Below are 18,333 nucleotides of genomic sequence, written 5' to 3' on the forward strand. Positions count from 1 at the left end.
GCCCCGCCAGCGTCCCCGCCAGCGTCCCCCGCCAGCGTCCCCGCCAGCGTCCCCGCCAGCGTCCCCGCCAGCGTCCCCCGCCAGCGTCCCCGCCAGCGTCCCCGCCAGCGCCCCCGCCAGCGTCCCGGCCAGCGTCCCCGCCAGCGTCCCCGGCCAGCGTCCCCCGCCAGCGTCCCGGCCAGCGTCCCCCGCCAGCGTCCCGGCCAGCGTCCCCGCCAGCGCCCCGCCAGCGTCCCGCCAGCGTCCCCGCCAGCGCCCCCGCCAGCGCCCGGCCAGCGTCCAGCCAGCGCCCCGCCAGCGTCCCGGCCAGCGTCCCCCGCCAGCGTCCCCGCCAGCGTCCCGGCCAGCGTCCCCGCCAGCGTCTCCGGCCAGCGTCCCCGCCAGCGTCCCCCGCCAGCGTCCCGGCCAGCGCCCCGGCCAGCGTCCCCGCCAGCGTCTCCGGCCAGCGTCCCCGGCCAGCGTCCCCCGCCAGCGTCCCGGCCAGCGCCCCGGCCAGCGTCCCCGCCAGCGTCTCCGGCCAGCGTCCCCGGCCAGCGTCCCCCGCCAGCGTCTCCGGCCAGCGTCCCCCGCCAGCGTCCCGGCCAGCGCCCCCCGCCAGCGTCCCCCGCCAGCGTTCCCGCCAGCGATGCCGAAGGCAGCCGAGCCCCCGGGGCGCGGGCCGGAGCAGGGCCCCGGGCCCTGTAAGCGCGCGAAGGCGGCGGCCGGCGGACCCGCCTGCCCCCTGAACTTCGCCAGCCCGGGCCTTCTGTTTGGAAGCCTGATCGCGCCCGTGGAGCCCGAGGCTTTTTTCAGGGAGTTCTGGGAGAAGCAGCCCCTTGTCCTCCGGAGGGACGACCCGGCGGTGGCGGCCTACTGCCAGGCGCTGTTCAGGCTGTCAGATCTCAAGAGTCTGTGCGGCCGCGGCCTGCTCTACGGACGAGACGTCAACGTCTGCCGGTGCGTCAAGGGGAAGAAGAAGGTCTTAAATAAAGACGGCAGAGTGCACTTCCTCCAGCTGAGGAAAGATCTGGATCAGAGAAGGGCGACGATTCAGTTTCACCAACCTCAGAGATTTAAGGTAAGGCTCCGGCTGCAGCGCAGCGCGGCTCGGGGAGGGCAGTGGGCCGCGGCCGAGCCGAGGGGATGAGGCCGCCAGCCTGATGGTTCCCCTGCCTGTTCGCCCTGGAGACGGTTCCAAGCTAGGACACCCTGTGCGGTCTCGGCTGCGCCCTTTGGATCACCCAGCAACTCGGGGACGTGGCTGGGAGTCCCCACGCGGCAAAAACTACGTGGCAGGTTCACAGAGTGACAGCAGCCCTCGGGGAGGTGTCCCGTGGGGCGGTTATGCCTCGCTGTGCCGAGACGTTTCTGTTTGGTTTGTCCTGTCATTACGATTGAAGGCCTGGCAGCGTCAGGTGCTCGTTTGCTTCTTGAAGCTGCTTCCCTTACTGCTTACGTCGAGCTAAGTAGAGGCTTCAGAGTGTGACCAGATGAGGCCCCAGAAAGAGCCCCCCCCCCCCCCCCCCCCCCCCGTGAACAGGCGCGGGGTGGCATGATGGGGCCCCGGGCCTGCTCTGGGGGGCGGCGCAGGTGGCAGGCAGCCTCCACGAGCAGGTCTGGGAGACTGGCTGACTTTGTATGTTTTCCATATCAGAGCTTAGCACTCAAGAAACAATTGGCCTCCTCTGTGCTGTTTCTGCTTCGTAAGATGCAGTCTCCGCTTGTTTGCTTCTGTAGAGGTCTGAGAGCTCCACCTGACGGGTGGCCCGGAACAGTTGAGGGCCCGTTGTGAGTTCAGAAATCCCCCGTCATGAGCCAGAGTGGCGGCACGTGAGGGGGAACAGCGGCTCGTGGGCTTCTCTGGTGCCGATTCTGGCTGTGTGGTGGCGCCTGGGACTTGGCCATCAGTTGGTCACCGGTAACGTTACTTTGTTAGAGCCATTGGCCAAATCTGGCGAATGCATTTCCTCTCTGGTCTAAGGGATCTCAAACCCATTTGTCCTCTGGATCAGTGGAAGTACTCCTAGATGTCTTGGGACAAGTCCCGATGCCACACAGTTCCCCTCATGCAGTCACAAGAAGCTGAAATGTCTCGGGAATGCCAACCATTTGGCCCAAACACCCAAAAGGAATTCATAAATAACTTGCCAGACCAAGTCATGATTTGAACTCGGGAACCACGGACACCACGGTGCTTGTCTCTGAGCCAGTCCTTGATGAGAAGCAGCACTTTTTAAAAAAGTGGGTGTTAGGCACCTAGTAACTATGAACAGAAAAGGTCAGGGAAGTTAATTATATGTGATTTGGTCACAAAGCAGTAGAAAGTTATTTGGCTTACGTGTGCTGTCCTTGGTGGCTGTCATCTCGGGGCTTTGGCATCATCTTGGGCCTCTCCCTGCACGCCTCTAGGTGCTGCGCGCTTCTCTCTGATTCCCGGTGGACAAAAATGTATTTCCTTTGCCCTGTTGACTCCGCTCTCTGGCGGGGTTTGTGAAAGGGAAGGGAGAGCCTTCTCAGCCTAAACACAGCCCCGGTACACTGGGATGCACCCCGCTTGTTCGCTTTCACCACTTGAGAGACCTGGAACAGCTGTAGGGGCTCCCTGGGCCCAGGGACCGGTCCGGCTCCGGCTCCCCACAGGGAGAGGCAGGCTCCCTCTGTCTGTGGCTCTGCCTCTCTCTCTGTGTCTCTCATGAATAAAGAAATTTTTTTTTTTTTAAAGGAAGGTGCATATCAGCATCACGATGGAAGAAGCCTAGAGGCAGTTCGCCAGGGCCAGAGTACGGGGTGCCTTGTTTACTGGGGCTCAGAATGGCACAGCCTGTTCTGGTTGGTCTGGAAGCGAATAAGGAGGTGATCAGGGAGCCGGAAGCTGCTCCCCACCTCGGGATAGGCCATACGTCAGGTCTGGGTGAATTTACCAAGTACACCTGTGCTCACTTTTGAACCTTCTTTTCATTATTCTGTATTTGAGAGCATGAGCAGGGGGAGGGGGGCCCTGAGCAGGGGGAGGGTCCCCCCCAGCGGGCCCCCCACGGAGCACAGAGCTTCATCCGGAGCCGGAGGTCGTGACCCGAGCCCACGAACCGCGGGTGCCCCACTTTGGGACCTTCCCAGAGACACGTGAAGGAGGGCGCTCCTTGCGGTCTCGGTGTCACAGGTGAACAAGCTGCAGGTTGGAGCTGTGACTTGTCCCTGCTGCCAAGTAAGGACTCCGACTCCAAATTCGAGGTGTTTTCCTACCGACTCTTATAGACGGCGATGGAAGCGTGGCGCGGCCTCGGCCAGTTTCGGCCTCTCCGTAGCTGCCCCCGGCTTCGGGTCCTGGCAGCCGGGCCAGGTCTGATTTGAGTGGCGGGGCGGGGGGAGGCTGCGCCGGGGCACTGCCCTGGGGGCTCCCTGGCACCCCGCACGGTGGGCAGCGGCCCCAGGAGCCCCGCGCGGGCCTGAGCCCGGGGTCCCCGTGCGCTTCACGGAGGTCGCTCTGCGCTGCGCCCCACGGGTCCCTGGCCCAGGCCTCATGTCACAGAGGAAGAGCTGAAGTCGTTGTCTGTCACTGCGGCTTGGGGCGGGGTGGGCCGACCTCTGCTCTTCCCCCTGCTGTGCGCGGCGGCCTCGGAAGCCTGGACGGGGCAGAGGAGAAGCTGGTAGCGGCAGCGGCCCCGAGGCCTGAGCTGGGAGCCCCGGGGCGCCTCGGCCCCAGCGGGGGAAGCCTGCGCCGCTGCGGGCCCGGGCCCCAGAGCACACGCGAGGGCGCCGCCGGTGGCACCGCCGATGGCACCACGGGCCCTCCCTGGGGGCGCGCCCGACCCCGTGCGGCTGCTCGGAAGCCGGGGAATGTTCTTCCCCTGTGAAGCGCCAGCCGCGAGCGACCTGCCGCTGGAGTAGCCCCGGAGTCCCCCCAGCGTGGCTCCCAGCGCTGCCTTCACCCCCCCATCCCGCCCCTGATGATACCTTGGAGACCGTAGACCCTTCTCCAGTCAAATGGCACGACTGAGTCCCAGGCTCGTTGGTCATCGGTTTCCTCGGCACGTTTTATTTATCTATTTATTTATTTATTTTTATTTTTTAAAGATTTTATTTATTCCTGAGAGACACACAGAGAGAGGCAGGGTCACAGGCAGAGGGAGAAGCAGGCTCCTGCGGGGAGCCCGATGTGGGACTCGATCCCAGGACCCAGGATCAGGCCCTGAGCCGAAGGCAGACGCTCAACCACTGAGTCACCCGGGCGTCCCTCCTGGGCACATTTTTAAAGATCTGCTTCCGTACTTGTGTGTGGCAGGCGCCGTGCGTTCCTGTACTGCAGACTGAGCGTCTGTAAAAGCCGTTAGTGTCCTCGTGGGTGACTTGCATTTTCTTTAACATGATTCCCAAAGAGGCCACAGAGAGCCCGGTTAGCCGCGTGCTCCCCCGCTTCGGGTTCCTCATCCAGACGGCAGACGTTGTGACCCTGCACCCTGGGACCAGGGCTGGGGGGGGGCATATAACCAGCAACCAGAGGTGCGGCCTGGCAGGGAAGGGGTGCTCATGGGCCTGCGGCCTGTGCCCCTCCCCTCCCCTGCGATCCTACCTCCCCCAACCTGAGGAACTACTCTAGAGCTCCCCCTGCACCCCCCACCCTGTAAACAACTTGTTCTCTAACAAGTCCCCCCCCCATTTCAGGCCTGGACCAACCGCCCAGCCCAAGCGTCCCTGCCCCGGTCGACACCCCAACACCCCCATGTACTCAGGCTGCTTGGCTGAGCCAGTGCTGCTTCCAGGGTGCATCTCATCTCCCTGCTCCCCCACCGCCCTGGCCACCCCTCACCTGGGCTCCCGGCCTCCCCCTGATCCCTCGCTTTGCTCCAGGCCCCTTCTCCACGCCGGAGCCCCGGTGAGCGTTCAGAAACGTGAATTCGCTCGGGTCGTTGCCCCGCTTCACACCCTACGAGGCTGATCCCTGGGTTTTCCGTGGTGCTCGGCGCGGGGCTGGAAGCTTCCTGAGGGCAGAGGTGCCGGCTCTGCCGCAGAGTTCCCGGGGCCTGGAACGTGGCCTGGAACGTGGCCGCTGTGCAGCGAAGGCTCGCTCCAAGGCAGCACGCGCTTCCCCTGGTTTCTGAGGTGTCTTTCACGTCCTCTCCCCACTTCTTTCTGTTCTTTCTCTTTCAGGATGAGCTTTGGAGGATCCAGGAGAAGCTGGAATGCTACTTCGGCTCCTTGGTTGGCTCCAACGTGTACATAACCCCTGCCGGGTCCCAGGGCCTCCCGCCGCATTACGATGACGTCGAGGTAAGAGGAGGGAGGCGCTGCGCCCCTCTGGATAGATGTCGGGGTTCAGTTCGACGCCCTGTCCCTGCTGTGTGGTCCCGGAGATCCTGACGTCACCCGGGTGTTGGGCCCGGTTAGTCCTGCCAGATGGTTTCCTGCTCATCCTCAAAGGGGAGACCTGGTGTCCAGCCTTCCGCGGAGAGCTACACGTTCCCACGAAGCAGGTGTTGATTGACTTGCTCTGCAGAAGGCCGTGATTGGCTTTTTCTTGAAGTCCTAACGTAAGGGCTTTAGGAAAGCGAGGTCACAAGTAATCCTTACGTCTGCTTTCACTTGGTTCTTTTTTCTGGAGCTGCTGAAAATAGATAATTTTTTCTGTTTGTGAAAATCTTGGGGCAGCTTGAATGAAGGTCAAGGTGTACTTGAGCGCGGGCACCTTGACAGGTGTGGATTCAGCCTCGTGTGGCTGCCAAGCAAGTTAACTCTTTGGCTTGGGTGTTTCATCATTTTATGTTTATGCTAATAAAAGGTCACGAACACAGTTATTAGTCAAAAGCCCCCTTTCCCCCCTTTGAAAGCAACTTGATACCAATATGTTGCCAAAACCTTTTGTTTTTGTTTTTAATATTTTAAACAGAACTTTAAAATCTCTTTGGCTGAACTAAGAGTAAAAAACTTGATGTTTTCCTGTCTGCCAAGGCCAATATTAGGGATTTTAGACCCTGAGGAATATCTGAAACTTGGCCTTTCCGTCAGAGATTCTGGGCTGTCAGCTGTCCGATGGAAGGAGGTGGAGGGACAAAGGAACCCCATGAGGTTTTATTACACTGAAGAGAGAGAATTTCCTCCCAGGAGCAGGGTTCACGATTACCTGTTTTTTTTTTTTTTTTTTAATTTTTATTTATTTATGATAGTCACACAGAGAGAGAGGCAGAGACACAGGCAGAGGGAGAAGCAGGCTCCATGCACCGGGCGCCTGACGTGGGATTCGATCCCGGGTCTCCAGGATCGCGCCCTGGGCCAAAGGCAGGCGCCAAACCGCTGCGCCACCCAGGGATCCCAACGATTACCTGTTTTTAAAAGTGGACACCAGCCGTGGCAACTTTTATTTAAGTGTAGAGTGACATGCATCCCTCCCTGACCTCATTTTTATTTTTTATCTGAAATTTGGGATTCCCCTCAGCCCTGGGAGGACTAGCCCTCTAGGACCGCCGTGCCCGGTGGTTGTCGGGAAGCTCTCTGACACTCGGGCCTGCGGCTCCCCGTAGGTCTTCATCCTGCAGCTGGAGGGACAGAAGCACTGGCGTCTCTACCACCCCACCGTGCCCCTGGCGCGGGAGTACAGCGTGGAGGCCGAGGAGCGGATCGGGAGGCCGGCCCACGAGTTCACGTTGAAGGTACGCGGCTTCCTCTCGGCTGGTGCTCCCGGGCCCGGCTGGGGCTTGGGGTGCATGCCTGGGCCGTGGCCCCTGCGGGCGGGCCTGCAAGCGTGGGGCAGCGTGGCGCTCGCTCCTTAGCACCTGCAGCTTCCGAAGGGCTGTTGGTGTCCGTGCTTGTAGAATGGAGCTGCGGAAACGGGAGATGCGTTTTCCAGGCAACCCGTCTCTAAGTATAATCCGGGTTCAACAGGAATGGAATCTGAATCCACTGACCACTGGCTTCTCTGGAGAAGAAGCGGAAGGGTTGGCTCGGGCAGCTGCGCCAAGTCCAAGTCAGCCGTCAGGGCTGGGCGCCGCTTGCGTCGGCCGAGCACAGCCAGGGACCCCCCTTGTTCCGTTGGTAAAATTCTCCTGATTAGACCATAGACTCGGTCTGCAGCCCCCCATCCGCCCCGGGGGTGGCCCCGGAAAGAACAGTAATCGCGCTGGGTGTTAAGGAATCTTCCTCTGGGAAGCCGGGAGCTCGAGCGTGCTGGGTTTGCCGGCTCGCGGCGACGGCGCAGGGGTCGGGTGGCCGTGGCGCAGGCGAGGGAGCCGAGGACAACGCCCTGTGGGGATAACAGGCCTGGAATTCAAGTCCTTACGTTAAGACCTAATAGCTCAAACCATTCCACGCAGTCTTCCAACCTGATGCACTTGCGAATAGTGATTTTTGCATTTCTTGTGTCTTGGTTACTCGGTGTCGTGAGGCACTTTCTGGATGTTAAGGACTTTGCCTGCTTGCCTGTGACTGGGACAAGCTCTCCTACTTTAGGACGTGTGTTCGTTCATGTCACAGGATGTCTGAGTGAATGGGGTCAAGGTAGCCCTCGCGGTTTTTAAGGTCTTGGTCAGCGCTCAGCAACCTACAGCCCGTGGGCCGAAACTACGTGCCGTGGCCGCCGGTTTGTCCGTGATCCACGGCCGCCTGCGTCCCCGTCCCGCCTGCGTGCGCCCAGGCCACACGCCCTGTCCTAGGATGACCGGGGACCGCGGCCGTTGACCCGGGGCCTCAGAAGGGCCTCAGCAGCCCGCGGCCTCGGGGCAGCGCCGTCCCTAGGCCCTCGGTTGATTTTTCAGGCCAAAGCTGAGGCGTCCGTGGTGCCCGGGGCCATGGCTGTCCCTCGCCGGGGCCTGGCCTCCTGCCTCCTTCGGGGTTGGTCTTGGTCTGGGAGGGGGGTGACCTACAGGTGCGGGTGCTGTGCTTCTGCCAGGGGTGCGGGGACAGCTGGGGGGGGGCGACGCCCATCCTCATCTCACCACATTCCAGCAGCCCTGGGTTCCCCGGAGGGGGATAGGCCGCGGCCTGCCACCTCTGCCCCACCTGGCCCCTGTGTGGACCCCGGGGTGTAAGTCAGGGGAGCTCAGGCTCCAGGCCCTATGGCGGGGTGGGCGCGGTGGGCACAGAGGCCACCATGACGGGCAGGGCACCAGGATCAGGGCACCGGGTCAGGGCACCGGGTCAGGGCGCGGGGTCAGGACGCAGGGTCAGGGCACCGGGTCAGGGCACCGGGTCAAGGCGCGGGGTCAGGGCATGGGGTCAGGGCCTCAAGCTCCTGTGGCGGCCGCACCAAGTGGCCTGGGACGCCGCTGCTGCCGCCCCCTCACCGCTGCTGTTTTCCGCAGCTTATTCATCTCCGTGTCCCCTGTGTGGACCGGGGTCGTGGTCCCCGTGGGCCGCGAGAGTCCGAAAGGCCGTGCTGAGGGGCACGGGCCGGTGCTGAAAGTGCCCCCGCCTAGGCTGTGAGCGGGCCCTGGGGTCCCGGGGCGCTTCTCCTCACCCCCACCCCCACCCCGTGTGCTCCTAAGGGCTCCCTCCCCCCCCGGGGAAGATCTTTCAAGAAAAGTTAAAATAAACGCGGGAGGAGGGGGCTCCAGGTGGCCTACTTCCTGCTGGGGCTCAGCAGCCCACAGATTCAGGGCCTGGGCGGGCACAGGCAGCGGGGCCCCCCGGGTGGGCAGGACACGGGGCGCCCGGACACGGCCCAGGTGACTGGGCGGCTCCTCCCGGGCGCAGGGGACCCGCTTCCGGCTGCGCTCGGGCCCTTCTTCCAGCTGCAAGGCCTGCGCCCTGTGCCCAGGCTGCCTCCCGCCGCCTGGTCCGCTTCCCTCCACTGGTCCCCTCTCCACTAGGGGCCCCCTGATCCCACTGGACCCGCCGATGGTCCGGAGGCCTCGCCCTCCTTGCCGTGTCCAGTGTCCTGAGGATTCACAGGGGCCCCCGGTGAGGACGCTCCGGCTTCCCACATCTCCGGGCACCTGCCACGGTGGCTACGCTTCTCTCCTGCCCTTGGCTCCAGGCCCAGCAGCTTCCTCCCCCTCCTTCCCCCCCAGAACACTCCCTGGGTTCCCTCCCAGCAGCTTGGTGTCCCCAGCCACCCCCCCCACCCATTGGGGTTAGGTCCCTGTCCCTGACGTGGTCTCAGTGCTGTGTCCGGTCTCCCCCCGCGCCTCTGCACCCAAAACTCAGGTCCGGCTGCTGAGTTAATGTCTCCAGGAACAAGGTACAGGGAACTGCAAGTGGAATATTCCGAAACTGCCACTTCCTGCCCCAGCCTCCTGCCCTGTAAATGTGTCACCATCTCCTCCTGTTGGGGACAGAGCCCTTGGATGTGGGTCTGTGCCCGAGCCTCCCGGTGGTTCCCCCGCTGCACACTGCGACGCAGCTGCGCCCTGTCCCTCCACCTGGACCCCGGGTGGTGGTCCCCGAAATCCAGAATAAAAGCCAAAGGCCTTCAAACAGCGCAGAGGCCCGTCCTGTGGCCCCTCCGCTGCCTTCCCGCCGCCCCCTCCTTCGCACTGACCGAGGCTTCTCAAGTGTGCCAGCCTGTTTCCCACCTCAGGGCCTTTGCACGCTCTTCCCTCTGCCTGGAATCCTTGCTGCCGGGTTGGGGGTTGGTCGCAGGGCTGGGAGCTCCTGCCTGAGGCCTCAACTCAGGGGAGTGTAGCCCAGTGCAATTGAGGGCCGCCCTCCTGCCCAGGCACACCCTGCCCCCCACACCTTGCCGTGCGCCTTTCCTCTCCTCCTCCTTTTTCTTTTGCCCTCGTGCATTTCCCACCACCTGACCTTACTCATTCACGCTGTGTCTGCCTCGACTGGCGTCTCCTCCTGTTTGCTCTCGTCTCCCATGAACCACAGATAGGCCTTTGCTTCTTGCTGGGGGCTCTGTGCCCAGCACGGTGCCTGGCGGGGGTGGGGGGCTGATCCGATTGTGCGGTAGGAACCCGTGAGTGCATGAAGGTCCCTTTAGCGGGTGGCGCCCAAGGCTTAGCGGGGCCATAACTGGGGGCAGAGCATTTCCCTGAAGCTCCGTCCCTGTCAGTCTGGCGCCGTCCAGGGGTCCAGGGTGAGGGAGCCCCCAGAGAGCGCTCAAGAATATACTTAATCCTGTTTTAAGGAAAATCTTAACGTTGGGAAAAGGTGCGTTTTTTTTTTTTTTTTAAGATTTATTTATTTATTCATGAGACAGAGAGAGGCAGAGACACAGGTAGAGAGACCCAGCGCTCTCCCCTGCAGGGAGCCCGACGTGGGACTCGATCCCGGATCTCGGGGTCACGACCTGAGTGGAAGGCAGGCGCCCAGCCGCTGAGCCGCCCAGGGGTCCCAAGGTGGTTTGTTTTGTTTGTCCTCAATCTACGCGTCGAGCTGCGCGGGGGACCCGTGCTCGCGGTGCCGCTGTTGGTGTTTTGCGCCGGGGGACAGGGAGGTGGCAGCTTCGGGAGTGGTTGAGGGGCGAGGTTTATGTCACCTCATGGCTGGGGCGACACAAGGACGGGTGGAGGAGGTTCACCCACCCAAGGGTGCGACTGATGGCCCGGGACACGCAGGGTCACGTGGTTCGTCCGTCCGTCTGTCCAGACCACCTGCGGGCGTGGCCTGGACCTCTGCACCGGCCTCTGCACGTGGCCTGGCCTGTGATCCCGTGTCAGGCCCTGGCCTCCGTTTCGCAGGGGGGGGACTGAAGCTTCGGGGGCTCCCTGATTTCCTGGGGCCCCTAGCCAGCCGGTGGCAGCACCCGGGCGCTGCCGGAGGGGGCGCAGGGTGTCGGGGTTGTCACCCCGATCCGTGGGTGGGGGCCCAGATTCACCCGCACCTGGTCTCAGCCGGTGAGCCAAGCAAGTGACTTCGGGTCCCCGACCCCGTGCAGACTGGGGGCTCGCAGTGACTGGCCCCCCAGGGTCGCGTGGCGGCAGGGTCTAGATGCGGCCCGACCCTCGGAGCCTGCTTTGGTCCCGCGAGGGCTGAGCGGGCGCCTTCCCCGCTCACCCCAACCCCGTGTGTCCCCCCTCAGCCGGGAGATGTCCTGTACTTCCCCAGGGGGACGGTTCACCAGGCGGACGTCCCTCCGGGGCTGGCGCACTCTATCCACGTGACCATCAGCACCTACCAGAACAGGTAAGCTGCCCGCCCCCCAGATCCCCGATCCCCCTCGGGGTTCTTCTCTCAGGCCCCTGGAGCCTCGGAGCCCTTCGGGTCGTGCCCGCGCCCCCCGGGACACCCTGCGGGGACATCGGGAGCCTTGGGGGTGGCCCAGCGAGGCTCTGAGCGGCGACCTGCCACAGGCCCGGGCGCGAGCACCACCCACAAAGCCCACCTTCCATCACAAACCCTAAGTTGGGCCCCGACCTTCCTCCCTGACGGCCTGGGGGACGTGTGGGGGCGCCCCCCCAGCTGCGCGTCCGGGGGCAGGGGAGCGGTGGGGGCACCAAATCCCCCAGGATTTCCTGGGCCCCTTCCTCCTGCCCCTTCCAGTTCCTGGGGAGACTGCCTTTTGGACACGGTTTCGGGGCTTGTGTTTGATGCGGCGAAGGAAGACGTGGCGCTCCGGGCCGGCATCCCCCGGCAGCTGCTCCTGGTAAGGGTCATCCTGGTGAGGGTCCGGGGTGGGGGGCCGTGGGGCCAGCGCCAGCAGCGCCTGCCTGGGCGCCCTCAGGGTGGTCCCTCCTGCGAGTCTCGCGGGCCTGCCCGCGCTGAGTGCGGGGCTGGGGGGTGTGGACCCAGAGCCGGTGCAGCACCCCCTTCCAGGTGTCGCCCCCTTCCAGATGTCCCAGTGGCAGGGCCGGTGGGAACGCCGGCTGAATGGAGGAGCCACGTGGCCGGGGAGGGGGCGCCCCTGGAGACCTGGTGGTCGCTCCGGCCCTACTGGGCCCGGCCTGGGCAGGAAGCGCTCAGGTCCATGTTTCCAGCAGGTGGAAGGCACGGCTGCGGTGAGGAGGAGGTTAGGTGGCCTCCTGAGGACGCTGGCCGACCGGCTGGAGGGCACCGGAGCGCTGCTGGCAGGGGGCATGAAGAAGGACTTTGTCACCCACAGGCTCCCCCCGTACCACGTGGGAGACGGAGCAGAGCTTTCAACGCCAGGTGGGGCTCGTGCTTTTCTTCTAGGCGGTCGGGGGCTTTCCTGGGTGGGCTCCTGTTTGGCAGGTGGAAGGCGGGAAGCACGTGCACCTGCGTGTGTGTGGCGTGCCCAGGTGGCACCTGCTGCAGCTCCAGGCGCCCTGCATCGTGGGTGTGTCACGGGCACACTGAGTACTGGAGGGATGGGCCAGCCTTTGCCATCAGCAGGTAACACGTAAAAACGCCCAGGTCGTCACCAAGCTTCCCCAAGTCCCCGCGAGCACTCTGTGACCGGTGTAGGCTGCCCACGACCTAACCCTTCTGGACAGTGGTGACGGCGGACCGTCAGCGCAGCGCCCTGCAGTGGGACTTGCTGCAGCGGGGAGGACCACGCGGCGTGGGGGGTCCTGGGCTAGCTCAGTGACAGTGTTGGAAGCATTTGGAGGGGTCGGGCCGGACGTAGGGGATTTTTCAGGAAGCTTGAGAAAGCAGATCTCTGCGCCGGCATCCGGCGTGGACGCAGGCAGAAAATGGGGAGTGTGGCTGGGTCTCCCGCGGGCAGGAGGAGCGCGGCGGGCTGGGCGGGCTGAGCGTGTGGTTAGGAAGGCCGGAGCAGGCAGAGACCCGCAGGCGGGGCCAGCTGGCCGTTTCTGACGTTCGGACAACGTTCTCGCCTTTGCCGCAGTCCTGACCTGCTTACGGGGTGGCCGCGTGTCCCGCTGGCTTTCTGTGGAATTGTCTGCTCAGGACAATGAGACGCGGCCGCGCCAGCCCGGCGCCGAGTGTCTTTTTTACTGACGTTCGTGGAAGCCGTACTTCCGGTGGGGGAGCGCCACGGACGGTCGGGTCCCCTCCAACACTGATTCCAGTTGGTCTCAGTGTGACTGTCGGGGGAAGGTTCGGATTTGTTTCCGAATAGCAGACCCTCCCCAGCACGTACCGCGATGGTGAGGACGGTGTTCGGGTGTCCTTAGTGAGCGGCGCCGCGTCCCCTCAGCGCTGACCCCGTGAGGGGGTCCGCCGTTACTGGCTGCTTTTCTACAAAGTTGAATCCACCTTGCAAAAGACTTCTTCTTAGGTGGCTTTTGTGACACGACGCTTGACCTGCACGGATGGAGTTGCTGTGATCACACTAGTCCTGGGGAGAGGGTGCGGTTTGAAGTCAGGTGGTCGGTGCGTCCAGGGTCCGCGTGTAGAGCCGGGGTCAGCTGGCGGCTAGAGGGGGAGTGCTGGGCGCAGAGGGCGCGGCGGCGGGGACAGCTGCAGGCACAGCTGTGGGCTCCCCGGGCGCATGTCCTACCTGATGCATGGACTGCACCTGTGCTTTGTCACACGTCCGCACGGTCACAGTGAGCGCCGCAGCACCTAAGCTGTGCTGCAGGAGCATAGATGGGGGGAGCCGACGCCTGAGTTGGAGGGCACCCCACGTGGGGTTCACCCGCACACAAGTTTGAGCCCGGCTCTCTGGGTCTCCCAGGTGGACGGGTGCCAAGGCTGGACAGCACGGTGAGGCTGAAGTTCAAAGACTACAGCGTCCTCACGGTGGGACCGGATCAGAATCAGTCTGTGAGTACCCGGAGCGGAGGCGGCTCCCCCCACCCCCGGCAGCCATCCATTCCCCTAACCTAGCGCCCGGACTGCAGGCCAAGGTGCCCGGATCCTGCTGGAGCTGCCGGCCCCCGGGGCTGGCTTCATCCCAGATTCCCGCCCCGCCTCCCCCGTGGTGAGCCTCCGGGCCGGGCCGCACTGCTCTCACTCGCTCACACCCCTCCTGTCCTCTACGCTGCCCAGTCTGTCATGACTTGTGGTTTTGTTGATGCTCCTTCTCAAAAACTCTGTCTTCTAGATCATGGAGGAGAACAGTTGTTTCCCATTTGTATCCCGTGACCTTGTCCCCTAGCCCTCTGCTGCTCAAGGCTGGCTTCCTGATGCGATCCTGGGCTCATGGGAAAACTGCCAGCAATCATCCATTGCTGTGCTTCCTCTGGTCTGGGTTGCAGCTCCCCCGTTTGTTACTGAAGTTCCCTGTATCGTCCCAAGGACTCTGGGAACTGTCCTGGGAGGAAGTCCACGAAGGACTCGAGGGGACGAGAGCGGGGGCAGCTAGATGTGTCCACCACCAGACTGTCACAGCGTTAATGCTGCGCCTACACTCGTGTATTTGTCTCTAACCTTATCTACGTGGTGACAAGGACCGGGTGAGGGCCCTGCACAGAATGCCAAACCGCCCCGTGCAGGACCGACGGGGAAGCAGATGTTATTGGGGCGGTCACTCTAGGAGGTTTTGATAGATCCCACAGCTGGTATTTCTCAGGTTACCTTCACCCCACGGTGCTCACAAATTGCCAGCCTGTGCGTAACTCGGAATGTCCTACTCAGGACCTAAGAAACCAGTGCTGGTGGAGTAAATGAAACCTAAGTCACTGACGATCTGTTAAGTGGTTGCTTTTGCATCAAACCAGGTTTCTGCTGATGTTCCAGCAGCTGTGCTGTTTGTTTTACATACAAATAGTGACCTGAGGAGTGTGTACACCATCTACATAGTTCGTGCCACATATCCGAACTCGGTGCCAAAAAGATTCTTGGTGTTGAAGCGTATTTTCGGAAAACCCTCCTAGTATTGACCTCAATAGTGTGTGTGTGTGTGTGTGTTTTTTTAAGGATGAAACTCAGGAAACGATGGTTTACATCTATCATTCCTTGAAGAACAGGAGAGAGCTGCACATGATGGGGAATGAGGAAACAGAGGTCTGTTCCAACCTACCCAGTCTTTCCTGGGGAGTTATGGCTAGGGCCTGCAGCGGGGGCTGACGTTTCACACACTCGACAGAGCCCCTGCACAGCGATGATCACGCCAGTCGGTTCTGTGAGAGACACACACGTCCGCCGGCTTTAAAAGATACGAGCTGGGAGCTGTAGCCTTGTAGGAAATGTGTAATAGATAAGGCATCAGTGGTTTGGAATTTATATAAACTAGGATATGGGAATCAGCAAAGTTAAAGTTAGTAAGTCATCTGGTTTGTAAGGATATAAAAAACTGATATACTGAGACCCGGCTAAGTTTTTATGAAAATATCACTTTAACATTTCTCACCTGACTAAATAGTTTCTCCTCTTTCAGTCTCACGGACTCCGCTTTCCTTTATCACATATGGACGCTCTGAAGCAAATCTGGGGCCACTCGACTATCTGTGTCAAGGACCTGAAACTAACTACAGATGAGGAAAAGGAAAACCTGGTGTTATCCCTCTGGACAGAATGCTTAATCCAGGTAGTCTAGGGCCGTCCCAGAACCACGGTGACCGTCTCAGCCGCACATGCGGAAAGAAGAGCAAACATTTACGTGCCAGGGAGCTCCTGGTGCTTGGAGCCCGCAGCTGGGTGGGAATGGTTCTACGACAGCTTTCCTTACGCGAGACCTGCCTGGTTCTGGGAGGCAGGCGACAGAAGAAAGAAACCATACTCTCTCGACAAACTCCTTTAATCCAGTGTGATAGAAAAGGCACAGCTCCAATAAATGTATCACTGAAATTTAAATGTTGTTACCTGGCTTTGTTCTTTGGAAGAAACAACTTTAAAGAGCTTCATTGGCTCTACAAAAATCTTTCAATTAACACAAAGAAAAAATTTTTGGATTGGTTTTTTACAATGAAAATATACATACATACCTTTGTGTATACACAACCCTCCCCCCTGAAAATAAAGTTACCCCCATAACATAAGTTTCATTAAATACTGCTCACATCTAGGGCATACAGGACTTTTACAGATGCTGCTTCAGAGATGACAAAGAGCCTGAGATTGAAGGAAAAAATTTCAGTATTTACATGGAAAGACCAAGTCTCTATAAAAATGCTCAAAATAGTGGGTCCTTGTGTTTAGACAATTCAGTTATTTTACATTCTAAAGTGCTTATAGGTTGATATTTAAAAATATCACTGGAGTATTTAATCTTTCTATATAAAAATAGATTAAGTTTCTGCTTTCTGGCAAAAGTTCAGGATGAAGGGAACAGTTATCTCAATGTAAGTTTAAAACCAACTCAGGAGGGAAAAATACTTAAGAACTGTATAAATTTTAAAGGTGGTAACGATTATGTGATATCCTACAAATGGAAATGAATAACTGAGTTTTCAGCCATTTCATTAAATAAAATGGTATATAGTCAGAACTCTCAAATACTGCTTGGTTTTGATTAAACATTTGAAACTTCCCTTTACTACTTTGGGCAAAGAAAAATTTGACTAAATACTCCTTGAGGGCACATCTGGCAACGTCTAGGAGGTCTCGGCACCAGGGCAGGTGAGTCACCCAGGAGGGCGTCAGTTAAGGAGAGCAAGGATGTCACAAGGTTATTTGTGCTTTAGTTTGGCCACAGATAACATGCCAACACTTGAGCCTTTTTCCCAACGAAGCCGAGGTCCTTCCCTGGGGTCAGAACCAAGTATGATACACTTACTGGTGCGTTGGTTAGGTAAGCCTTACAGGGCTCTTCACTGAGGCTTTAACAGAATACAGCAGCTTATAGGAGGCCCTATTAAATGTGTTCAGGCATTGCTATAAAATGTATTCTTCTTCCTGCAACAGTATGACTTGACCTAAAGGAACCGTCTCCCTGTGCTTAGCACCCACACCCCCACCTCCTAGGATGTGAACACCTAATGCGGGATGACAGTCACCAGTGTCCCACAAGGGCCATCAGCAATAGGACGGGGGGCCTGGTGGACAGGAGAGAAAACACACTTGGAACTTGCTCACCAAAAGCTGATCAAGCAGGAACAGAGCCTTTTGCAGAAATCAGAAAGTGTTTTTCACAGGAACACTAAACAACTGGCAAGAATACTTGTGTTTCCATGGTTAAGAGAAATGGTCGTGGAAGCTGGGAGAAAACTTCATTCTGCTCATTGATGCAGCAGCGTAGCTTCCTCTCCTTGGGACGTGGGTTCCTCCTTCCTCTGCTCTTTCTGGAGATGTTGCAGACGCTCTCACAATATTTCAATGTCCCATTTCTGTGTTTCTTCTCCCTCCAGGGGCTGATTTACAATTACATGAGTCTTGTCATAATAATTTCCTCCTAAAATAGAAATTCCAAAAGAAAAGATTTGTTCACACGGGTGCTTGACAATGTTCAGCCCACCGCGTGGTGGATTAACAATTCATTTCCAGTGGGAAGCTGAGCTTAAATAAGCTTTTGCTCTAACCTCAAATCAGACCTTAGAACGACTCAGACTGATGACCCAGGGGGCAGGGTAGTTGACTGCAAAAGCAGTGTGCACCTGCAAAGCCACGCTGAGAAGCACAGTGCTTGGGAGAGCGTGGGCAGGATGTCGGGTGCTGTTTGCGCACTGACCACTGACCATGGCTGTGACTAAGCCAATGAAAGCAACAGCCCCGGACCTTGCTCAATTCAAAACAAGCTCAAACAATATCTGCCACAAAGTTTGTGAGGGCTCTTAAAGGACTACAACAGTTAATAGCAAAAAGAAGTTTCTAAGAAATGGGACACTTCATGGCTGATAAAGCTTTACATTTAGAATTGTCCTCCAAGTTTATGTAGCGAATGAGAATTTTACAACGGTACCGATAAACAAAAACCTTCTCAGACAGTGTCCTGAGGCCTTCCCTCCTTGATCCAAGTAGCTAATTGTCTTGTTCATTAAAAAAGTAGAAGTGACTTAATATTTCTTTTATAAATCAGGATTTCTTTTACCCAGGAGGAGGAGGGAGAGGTTTGAAATTTAAAAGTCTATCCAGGGACACAAAGCGCTGGGTTTCTTCGGAGGCCCACCTTTAACATCGAGGACCAGCTGATCACTGAGATAGGAGCTGATGGTTCCGTTTCTGTTCAGCCTCCACTTCTGCTGGAACTGTCCGTGTTCCGTCCACAGAGCCACTTTGGCGCCCGGGGTGTCCCGGCCACCAATCACGTCCAGGCAAGTGTCACTGGCCTAAAGGGCAGGAAGCAAATTGGCAGTTCTGTGTCACTGGCACTCAAGGGAATGGAGGCCCTCTTCTTAACATGATTCTGGTCTAGGAAAGGAAGACTACACAGGACGCCTGTCACTTCAGCTGTTTAAGTTGTCTTTATGGCTGAGGGGAGGAGATGGCCAGACACAGACCTACCCAAGGAGAGGCACGTCTGTTAAAAGGACACCTGCATCTGACCACAGAAGGTCAACGGAAGGTTTGCTGAGTTACAGCTGAATGTTAAGTCTCCGTTAGCATAAATGTATCAGATGGGGCTTGGTTTTCTTTCTTTGTTTTCAAGTAGGCTCCACACCCAAGGGGGCTTGAATTTACCACCCTGAGATCAAGACCGACTGGAGCTGAAATCAGGAGTCAGACACTTAACCA

General features: G+C 59.1%; 2 protein-coding genes across 4 annotated transcripts in view; one reads left to right on the top strand and one right to left on the bottom strand.

Annotated features, from left to right (window-relative positions):
* Positions 1–549: 549 nt before the first annotated feature.
* On the top strand, positions 550–15,516 carry RIOX2 (ribosomal oxygenase 2). 3 transcript variants are annotated; one of them, XM_055316048.1, is made up of 9 exons: positions 551–1,057; positions 5,128–5,247; positions 6,495–6,623; positions 10,937–11,040; positions 11,398–11,500; positions 11,835–12,003; positions 13,457–13,545; positions 14,641–14,727; positions 15,101–15,516. In XM_055316048.1, the coding sequence occupies exons 1-9, from the start codon at positions 626–628 to the stop codon at positions 15,257–15,259; spliced, it is 1,392 nt and encodes a 463-aa protein (XP_055172023.1). In that variant the 5' UTR covers positions 551–625; the 3' UTR covers positions 15,260–15,516. The 3 variants fall into 3 exon arrangements, with proteins under 3 accessions (XP_055172024.1, XP_055172023.1, XP_055172022.1); XM_055316047.1 differs by having other exon boundaries at positions 554–1,057; positions 11,832–12,003; XM_055316049.1 differs by lacking the exon at positions 14,641–14,727 and having other exon boundaries at positions 550–1,057; positions 11,832–12,003.
* Positions 15,445–18,333, bottom strand: part of CRYBG3 (crystallin beta-gamma domain containing 3) — a 103,901-nt gene continuing 101,012 nt past the window's right edge. The window contains exons 21-22 of the mRNA XM_055316045.1: positions 17,768–17,927; positions 15,445–17,053 (exon numbers count right to left, since the gene is read on the bottom strand). Of these exons, the coding sequence (XP_055172020.1) occupies positions 16,965–17,053; positions 17,768–17,927 (249 nt within the window). The 3' untranslated portion in view covers positions 15,445–16,964. The remainder of the gene's footprint in view (positions 17,054–17,767; positions 17,928–18,333) is intronic.

The sequence above is a fragment of the Nyctereutes procyonoides genome, unplaced genomic scaffold, assembly GCF_905146905.1.
Source record: "Nyctereutes procyonoides isolate TBG_1078 unplaced genomic scaffold, NYPRO_anot_genome, whole genome shotgun sequence".
NCBI lineage: Eukaryota > Metazoa > Chordata > Mammalia > Carnivora > Canidae > Nyctereutes > Nyctereutes procyonoides.

Excerpts from the sequence above, each read along its gene's own strand:
- RIOX2 (XM_055316047.1), top strand. The coding sequence starts at position 626 with ATGCCGAAGGCAGCCGAGCCCCCGGGGCGCGGGCCGGAGCAGGGCCCC. Across the intron at positions 11,041-11,397 it reads ATCAGCACCTACCAGAACAG|TTCCTGGGGAGACTGCCTTT; the intron begins GTAAGCTGCCCG and ends TGCCCCTTCCAG. Across the intron at positions 13,546-14,640 it reads GACCGGATCAGAATCAGTCT|GATGAAACTCAGGAAACGAT; the intron begins GTGAGTACCCGG and ends TGTTTTTTTAAG.